This window comes from Syzygium oleosum, unplaced genomic scaffold (genome assembly GCF_021117445.2).
Source record: "Syzygium oleosum isolate NSW1041296 unplaced genomic scaffold, Sole_v2.1 Sole_v2.03, whole genome shotgun sequence".
Classification (NCBI taxonomy): Eukaryota; Viridiplantae; Streptophyta; class Magnoliopsida; order Myrtales; family Myrtaceae; genus Syzygium; species Syzygium oleosum.
Window position 1 is genome coordinate 161583 of NW_026607487.1, and position 9999 is coordinate 171581.

Genomic DNA, 9999 nt, shown 5'->3' on the forward strand with positions numbered 1-9999 from the left:
AAGGGTTAATACTACGAAAAACCCCAAACCGATACACTTATGACAATTTTACTCCGAACTAACTTTTTGACTATCAAAAACCCTAAATTGGTACACCTATGACAAATTTACCCCAAGCTATTTTTATTTTTACCATAAAAAACCCCAAACTGGAACACTTGTGACAATTTTATCCCAAACTAATTTTTTTGACCACTAAAAACCACAAACTGGTACGTTTGTGATAAATTTATCCTCCGTTAGTGTCTGTTAAATTGGATTAATATCACGAAAAATCACAAATTGGTAAACTTGTGAAACCTCAAACCGGTACACCCGTCAACTACCACGTGTCATCAAACTTAGCAATTTGACATTAAAATTTAACGGAAATAACGGATGGTATATTTATCACAGATGTATCAGTTTGGGATTTTCGGTGGTCAAAAAATTAATTCGAGGTAAAAGTGTCACAGGTGTACCAATGTGGGGTTTTTGATAATCAACAAAATAATTTAGGGAAAAATTGTTACAGGTGTACCAGTTTAGGATTTTTTGTGGCAAAAAAAATAATTTGGGATAAATTTATCATAGGTGTATCATTTATAAATTTTTCGTGATATTAACCCCACTAATAAATTAAGTTTATATGAAATTTTCAAGATAAATAACGGTCTCTCGCCTCACAATGCAACTAAGCAAGCAAGATGGTGGAAGACTTTTGACTTACTTTCAATCGCCAGAGTCTTTCTTGTTTGCTCCCTTTTCTTTTGAGTAGGATTTGTCAGCTTTAGCCTTGTCACTTTCTTTGCAACTAAAAGCAGGTGAGATGGTGGAAGACTTTTGACTTGCTTTCCCCCGCGAAAGTCTCTTTCTTTCTTTCTTTCTATTGAGTACGTTTTGTAGGTTTTTGCCTTTATCCCCTTCTTTAATTGGAAGAAAAGAACAGGAAAATGCAACGAAGCAAGCAAGATAGTAGAAGACTTTGACTTGGGACTTGTGTACTTTCCGGCCTCCTCTCATTATATTCTTTTGAAATTTTGATTTAAAATTTAAGATAAGAGAGTGGCAATTTTAAAATTTGGAAAAAATATATTAAGCTGCTCATAGTTAGATCATAATTAATAAAATAGTTTGTACTGAGAATTTTGCAAATCAAAAACATATTGTTCATAGCACTCTACATTCACTCTGTTACTAAATCTGATTATCTAAGCTGTTTCACAGCTTGATTTCTAAACTCAAGTTGGTTTTATTTTGAATGGGACACTAGATATATTTGAGTTGAATTTGTGTAATCTTGGTTGATACATGCCTCGATTTGTCGAATCTCCATATATTCGGAACATTGTCGGCGTCTTTTATATGATTATGTTTAAATTTGTGATATCATATATATTTCCATATTTATTTGGGATTTAGATCCACATAAAAGATCATCATATTTGTTTGGGATCTAGCTCTATATACTATAAAGTATTATTTGAAAAGGTAGGGCATAGAGAAGCATTCAAAGTTTGTCACGTTATTTTATAACTAAGTAATAATGTGAATGATTGTTTTCAGTCTCTTATACTATTTAACTGATTTTATTGGTAACACCGGCACTTCATAAAGTGATGTTAATATTATGACACATATATGATAATTTTAATTTTAAATTTGTTATTAAATGAATGGGACCCGGAAACTTCTAGGATGACAACCCATTGATCGATCCACGGAAACTTTTAGGAAACTTCTCGGAAACTTCTCGGATGACTCTTGGAAAGTTTTCCCCTACGCCATGACACCAGAGACGAAGAGAGCTTATCATATTGACAGCCCTCGCTCATATCCAAGCACACCCAAAGCAAACTTCCCTGAGAGATAGAAAGGATTTGATATCTTTGGTGTTTAGAGATCCTACAATGGAGAAAGGGACGAATTCACAGACATCATCCGGAACTTCATATGAGGTTTTTCTGAGTTTTCGAGGAGCAGATACTCGTTATGGATTCACCGATCATCTTTACCGTGGCATGGTTGATGCCGGGATCATCGTCTTTAGGGACAGTGAATCCCTCCACGTCGGTAAGGAAATTGGTGGTGAACTTTTACAAGCAATTGAGAACTCCAAGATCTACATTCCCATATTCTCCGAGAATTATGCTTCGAGTGACTGGTGCCTCCGAGAGCTCGCATGCATGGTCGAGTGCACCTCGAAATCAAATGGGAACAAAGAGATTCTGCCAATTTTCTTGGATGTGGAACCTGCCGATGTCAAGCTGAAAACAAACCTGTACAGACAAACTCTTTCAAAGCGCCAGAAGACGTCGTGCACTGAAGCAGAGTCATGGGAAAAGGCTCTCATTGAGGTGGGCAAGATAAAGGGATGGAACTGGCAAAAAGATCAAGGGTAAATGTCTTAAAACTTTTCAACTGTCATGTGTAGATTTCGTTTTCCTCCCTATTCAGTATTATTGTGGTATTGTTGGTGAAATTATAGTCTATTCATCTAGTCGATTCTATTTAGTTCAAATAGCGGTCGCTGCCGCTACCGCTACTGCTACCGGCCGCTATGGCGGCAAGAACGGAATTCTCACCAGCAGTGGCCAATAGTGGTCGCTATCGGCGGTATTGCTGCAATAGCTCTGGTCAATGGCACTATTGCGGTGGTAGTGCACGCTACTCATCCTGATTCTCTCTCTCTTCTTACTCTCGGTCTTTGACATAGTAGCCACGATCAGTAAACAGTTCTCCGAGCAGCTCCACCAAGCTGCCGACCAGCCACCACAGCAGCTTGTCTGTCAGTCACCACCACTTCCTTGTTGCCGCCTAACACCAAGCTACAAGAAGCCTCCTCCGAGCCATCCGGTCCTCACCCTTTCGCTGTCTCACTCACCGAGGCGAGTCGGATCCGGGATTTGGATGTCGGGTCTGATACCACTGAGCTCGGCCTTGGGCGAATGTCGCCCAAGGCCGATGACACCATCCCCAGCAATTGCAAGGCCACAACCCACGTGATGTGGAGGATTGAGGCAAGGCCGAGATGGGCAATGGCACAAGAACATGACGGTGATGGCCCAGGGAGGTGAGCGACGTCAACGGTGTGGTGACTGAAATTTGGGGGAGCGGAGATACATTGGGAAAAATCTGGATTCTTTTGGTGTCTAGATTATTTTGCCAAATTTCTGCAAATTGTAAGGGCAATTGAGTCACTTATGAGTAGTTTTACAACATAAAATTTATCCCTAACATGGTTGTTATGTTGTGGCAGCTAAGCAGATTTGATACAATTTGTAAAGGAGATTGTGTTGACTAAGCTGAACATCGGATTTAAAAAAAATGTGACAGAACATTTGGTTGGAGTTGATGATCATGTAGAAGCTATAATCAAAATGTTGGATGTGGAATCCGATAGAGTACAATTCCTCGGAATCCACGGAATGGGCGGGATTGGCAAAACAACACTTGCCAAGGTCATCTTCAACCAACTGTCTTCTCACTTCCGAGGCTGCAATTTCCTTTCCGACATCGGAGAGTCATCACGACGTCATGGTTTGGTACATTTGCAAAAACAGTTACTATCCAAGTTCCTCGATTCTCGTTCTATCCTCGACCAAATTCACGACGTGGATGATGGGATCGACATGATTAAGAGAGTACTTTGCAATAAAAAAGTTCTCATTGTTCTTGACGACGTGGATGAGAAAGAGCAACTCAAAAGATTAGCAGAAAAGGGCAATTGGTTCGGTTCCGGTAGTAGGATTATCATAACTACTAGGGACCAAAGTGTCCTAATGATTGAGGGAGAAGCAACAGGTGGAGGCCCTGTAAAAAAGTTTGCAAATGTTTGGACTTACGAAGCACATGCAATGGAATTTGATCATGCTCTTAAGCTTTTCAGTAGGCATGCTTTTAGAAGAGACTCTCCACCAGATCATTATATCTCCCTTTCAAAAGCAGTTGTCTCTACTTTGGGAAAGCTTCCCTTGGCTCTTGAGATTACGGGTTCATCCCTTAACGGTAAATCCGAAGATATATGGTTAGACACATTGAAGAAGCTAGAAGAAGCTCCTCCCATGGGAGTCCAAAAAAAATTGCTAATATCTTATGAAAGATTAGATCATGCACAAAAGCAAGTGTTTCTAGATATAGCTTGTTTTTTTGTTGGTCAGGACAAAACATACCCTCTGTACATGTGGGATGAATGTGGATATCACCCACACGATTCCATTGAAGTCCTTTCTCTCATGTCCTTGATAAAAATCAAAGACAACAATACTTTCTGGATGCATGATCAAGTGCGGGACCTCGGAAGGGAGATTGTCCGTCAAGAGAATTTCAACGATCCCCGTGAGCATAGCAGAGTGTGGAATCATATGGAAGCCCTGAGCATTCTGCAGTTGAAAGAGGTATAATAAAGGGAATAGCAATTTATTTTCCTATGAATTGTTGCATACTATTCTTGCAAAAGGAAAAATTAATCGCTACTAGCGCTTAAAATTGTTTGCTGTTGACCTTCACATGTGGACTTCTTGGTGTTTCAATTGTCAGGGAAGTCGGAAAATAGAAGCACTGTCTGTAGGATATCATGGAAATGAAGACGTTATTCTAAAGCATGATGAATTTGCTAATTTGCGGAACCTCAGGTTCTTTCGGGGGGATAGGGTGTTATTTGTTGGAGACTTCATTAATCTTCTCTTCAATTTAAGATGGATTTCTTGGCAAAGTTGCCCTCCCAAGTTTGAGGCAACAAACTTTCATCTGACTAATTTAGTCGTTCTTGACCTTTCACGGAGCCATATTTCTGAGGAATGGATTGGCTGGAACCAAATCAAAGTATGATTTGAGTCCTACTCCTTGCATACGCATATCGTTTCTTTTGCCATTTTTTTTTCTTACAAGTCGTTTCTCATTATATATTGATCCAATTGTTTTGCAGGAGGCCAGAAAACTAAAAGTACTAGATCTCAGCTGCTGCAAATCCTTAAAGAGAACACCTGATTTATCTACGTGGGTATCCTTGGAGAGATTGGTTTTTGAAGGCTGTTCCAACTTAATTGAAATTAACTCGTCCATTGGTAAATTAAAGCTCCTAACTTCTTTGAACTTGAGGGGATGTAAGTCTCTTCGAGAGTTGCCTAAAGAAATAGGAAGTCTACAAGCTTTGATAGAGATTGTCATGCCTACTGCGCTACATGAGCTTCCGGAGACGTTTGGTAATTTGCAGTCACTGTTGACCCTCAATGTATCATTTGGGGAGATCAACAAATTGCCATACTCGATTGGAGGGCTGGTGAAACTTACGCGGTTGTATTTATCCTGTATATACATAAAGGAACTTCCAGATTCGGTTGGGAAATTACAATCATTAGTTGAGTTGGATTTGTCATGGACGAGAATTCGTCACCTACCCGATTCAATCGGCAATCTAAAGCAACTGAAGGTACTAAGGATGAGAAGCATAGAAGGGATAACAAAATTGCCGAGTGCGATTGGGCTGGTGGAGAAGCTCGAAGAGTTGGATGCAAGTGGTTGTCACAATTTGACCGGTGAAATCCCTGAAGAAATTGGGAGACTGTCCCGTTTGAGGATCCTAGACTTGTCAAGCACATCTATTTCCGGATTACCCACCACGGTGAGTCACCTCTCTAATCTCCAAATACTTAAGCTAGGAAAATGTCCCGAGCTGAAACAATTGCCGGAGCTTCCCCCAAGTTTGACTTGGTTGATATGGAGCCCTTTTAATTGCGACTATTCCCGCTTGATGGCCCTCATCGTTCCCATTAGAATTGGTGCCCTATCTCAACAGGGAACACTCGCCACCACTCTTCCCACTAGCATCGGTACCCTATCTCATCTTAAAACACTATCATTGTCCTGCAAATATGTGCAATTCCTCCCCCGGCTCCCGTCTAGTTTAAGAGAGTTAGAACTTCAGGATCTGGCAACCACACGATCACCGGATTTTTCCAATTTGAAAAACTTGTCAATCTTGGAATTCTATCTATGTTCGCTAAAACTCTCGAGTATATTTGATGCGGAGTCGGAGGAACTCCATGTGGAGCGCTGTAAGCTTAGAAGACTGGACTCCCCATCACAGCCGGAAATGAAAAGATTGAGATTATTAAAGATGGAGGATTGTGAGTTCCTTCCAGAAGTACTTGATCTGTCGCACATGAAGAACCTACGCGAGGTAAGTCTGACACGTTGCCGTTCATTAGTCGAGATACGTGGCCTTGAAGAATTGGGATCCCTTCGCTCCCTATCAGTCGAAAATTGCCCTTCCTTGGAGAGGATGTCAGACCTATCGAAATCGAAAAAGCTACGAAAGCTCAAGGTAATAAAATGTCGTAATCTAAAAAGAGTGCAAGGTCTAAACCACTTGGGGCCTTTAAAGGAGCGGAGAATCTTTGGTAATGGAGAGTTTAGGGGGTGGTACCTCAAGCGCTGCCGCTGCGTCCGCCGTCATACACAGAATTCCCATTGGCGGCTCCGATTCCTAGATCCGCTGCATTCTTCGGCGGGTCGCCGCGGCCTCCACCCCTGCCTCCGCCTACGCCTCCGCCATCATCGCCTCTAGGAGCCCCATCGGTGCTGGTTGGAATATGGCAACACCAAGTTTCGCACCAGAACTTGCAACTGGTAATTCTAAAATTGCACACCAAATGCTTGCGCAATTGCCTCTTTCCCTGTTCGAATCTGGATATGAAGTTTTGTTACAGTGGTTTGATGGGTGAAGTTCCTGGTGTTGAGCTAAATGGGAAAACTGTGCGAATGGATGTCTTAGTTTTGATTTGATTTGATTTAGTGTGCAGACGGTAGTAAAAACCCGACATTTCAAGAGAAGTCTGTGTTCACGCTCGTTGAAGGGCATAGGGAGTTGAATCTTGCGGTGTGGAACAGTAATATCCTCACTTTCGACGACTTCAGTAGCAGTGGAAAGTAATTACTTCCTACCTTGAATCCATTTTACTTACGAAACTGTTGTTGAGTCGTTTTGGACTTTGGTCCTTGAGTGGCTAGTACTCTTATCTTAGTTGTGTTTTCCATGGTCTGAAGGGTTCGGCTCCACAAGTTTCATGCTCATAGCTTCGATAATACGGCCTGGCCTCTTCAGACAAAAAAACGGGTAGGTACGATCCGTTGAATCTATTCCTCTTTTCTTATGCACGTAGAATTGTGTATCAGGTTCAAAAGCAAAATACAAAAAAAAATGTCAGAAGATAAAGTACATAAGATGACCTTTGTGTAAGAACAGTGGTGTGATTTTTCTATTTTTTTTTGGTCGATGTGTGACTTCTCTAATTCACTCATTTGCAATAATAATGCTAGGTTCTAACTTTGCTTTCGAAATTACATGCTGACTGCCAAATTATTGTTGTCGTCATCATCATCATCATCATTAGAAGTCTTTTTTTTTTTTTGGTCATGCATCATTAGTAGGTTTGATTGCTTTAACAATTTGCTGGAAACTTCGGTGCTTCATAGTAGTGGCTGCATTTTCCATATCCATTATAGTTAGTCATTTGTATGTTAGGGCATGGCATGTCATATTTGCCAACTTTTATTGTTTTATTGTCTATGGATATCATATATTTTGTTTTCTGGTGAAATATGAGTTATTTGAGAATATTGGGAGTATTTATTCCTTCAAGAAGTAGAATTCTTGCCCAATTTAGTTGTCCCAGTAGTGACCATTGCTGGCAATACACTAGTCCTTCTAGCTAGATTCTAATATGGTCAATTTTGCAATGGACCAAGTAGAATACTCATCTTGGTGTGAGAACAAGCCCTTGGATTTTTCCTTTATAATGTCAAGAATATAGTTAGTTACTTATATTTATCCGACAACTTTGAGATTAAAACATATTGATATGTCCAACCAATTATGTAAGAATGACATAGACTACTTCCTGCAGCTGAAGTAGTGGAGTCTTTACATATTCCCAAGGATGTGAGACGGGTGTTGTTCAGAAACCTACATATTGCCAGGTAAACTTCTTTTCCTAAGCATCCTTTTGTGGATCATGGTCAGCTGAACTAATGTGGGATTTCCAAATTGTTGGAAATCATGTCGCCCATGCATGTGCTATTGGAGTACTCACTGAGTATTTTAGTATATTGTGGTATTAGTGACTGCTATGATCAGAAGGACAAATTTGATTTATGCTCTGTTTCATTCTCAGATGGCTTATGTACAAAAAAGAGTTCAACATGAACCGTGTGGGATTCATGAAGGATGGAACAAAATGGTTGGTAGAGAACACAAAAATTAAACTCGGTAGGATTCGTACCTCTTTACTATTCTGACACAATTTTAGAAATTGAGAAAGCTCTTTCTTTTTTTCTTTCTTTTTTGTGTGTGTTTGGTGGTTTGCTTCATTGTCATCTTATCTTCACCTTTTACCAAGACTCACTTATTTATAGTACACTTCATGATGTTTCCTAATCGTTACCCAGGATCCATGTTAGGATACATTTCTCTGTGAAGTAGCTATCTTTTCTATTACCCCAATTTTACCTACAGCTTCCCTACAAACAAATGTTATTTTTCTTAGGCATGGCAAGAAATGCATGCTTTCATTTTATTTGATTTCCCCGTAACGACACAGAGTCAAAGTATGGTGCTATAATAACTGTCAACATGAGCACGTTATATTTGGTTGATCTCTAAAGACACACATGCGTAAGAAAATGCTCAAGCGTATGTTGCTATCAGGCATTTGAGCACTACACAGGTTCATTTTTTCTAAACCTACCTCTAGAGAAATAGTGCAACTTGATCATCTAATTTCTTTTCTTGTTCTGCAACTTGTAGATTATTGCATGTCTGATATTGAGATATATTCTTGCATGACGCAGTCTATGCTATTCAATGCATGAATTGATTACCTGTCTTTTTCTGCATATGATGATTTGATTCCATCCCATCTTATCTTCCTCGAAAGTCGGGTAAGAGATTGATTGACGTGTGACAAATTTCCCCATCAAAGTTAAGAATGACCATGTTTCATTGTTGAATTGCCATCTCAGACCTAAACAAAAGTTGTTGATTTTGCCCAGATTTCACATCTTTTCATTCTCATAGAATGTCTAGGCTCAAGAAATGGACACTCCGGTAAAGCTGCAGGAAATTATTCTTGTTGAGGGCTTGAAACTTGAAAATGTACCCGCAAGAGTGTATAGAGTTCATGCTACCTTTGAATTGCTTGGTGCAAAAGGATCACCTATAAGATGCATCCTCATCAAGTAACTTCGCCAAGTGAGTTCTGTTCTTTTTCAAGGGAAATAACTTGACAACGATTGTTGTATCTACGATCGTCATTATCATCATCACACGAGATCGACTTGTCCCTGATTTGGTTACCAGAGGTGTAAATTGAAGATTCATTTGTTGTTTTCGTGACTTTGCATGTGATGATGCAAGGTGCTTATGATATTTCTTCTGTTCCAAGGGAGTAGAAGTTATCAAAAGTGCCGAGTAAGAAAGGCATTGCACGCATGGTCTCCTCAGAATTCAGATTTACTTCAATGGGACATGTTTTGCAGAGAATGCGGAACTTTAGCCATCACTTGCATATGTAATATTATTATAGGCAAAGCAGAGCTATGGTTATTTTTACAAAAACAATGTTACGCTTTCAAAATAAGACTCGTCTGGAATGTTTCTCATGTTTCTTCTTTTCTATTACTAAAGAGCTGCTGGGTATTCGGTTCCTTTGAACATATACTTGACGAGGCCCACCAAAATTGGTTTCCACCACTAGCCCTGGAATTCTTGTTAGTTGCTTCATTGGCAATATTCTCAGGGGTTTCTTGTTGCATGGAAGACAATAATATACAATTTGTATAAGTGACATATACGTATTGTAAAATGTACAGTACATGGAAGAAATGGAATCCTTAAAACGGCAAATACGCAGACACTCTAAAAGGAACACTAAAATGCACTCTGCCCGACAAGAAGTACCCCTCTCGTTCTAGCATAGAGCGCAAACTTCATTCTTCCAATGAAAATTTATACAAGTCTTC

At 39.9% G+C, this 9999-nt stretch overlaps 1 protein-coding gene and 1 pseudogene across 1 annotated transcript; both read left to right on the forward strand.

The window, feature by feature from the left end:
• Nucleotides 1–1733: 1733 nt before the first annotated feature.
• LOC130134531 (disease resistance protein L6-like) lies at nucleotides 1734–4386 on the forward strand (annotated as a pseudogene).
• Nucleotides 4387–4676: 290 nt separating this feature from the next.
• On the forward strand, nucleotides 4677–6913 carry LOC115663816 (disease resistance protein RPV1-like). The gene is made up of 4 exons (XM_056309173.1): nucleotides 4677–4706; nucleotides 4907–6160; nucleotides 6471–6609; nucleotides 6783–6913. Exons 1-4 carry the CDS (start codon nucleotides 4677–4679, stop codon nucleotides 6911–6913), a joined length of 1554 nt encoding a protein of 517 aa, XP_056165148.1.
• Nucleotides 6914–9999: the final 3086 nt, after the last annotated feature.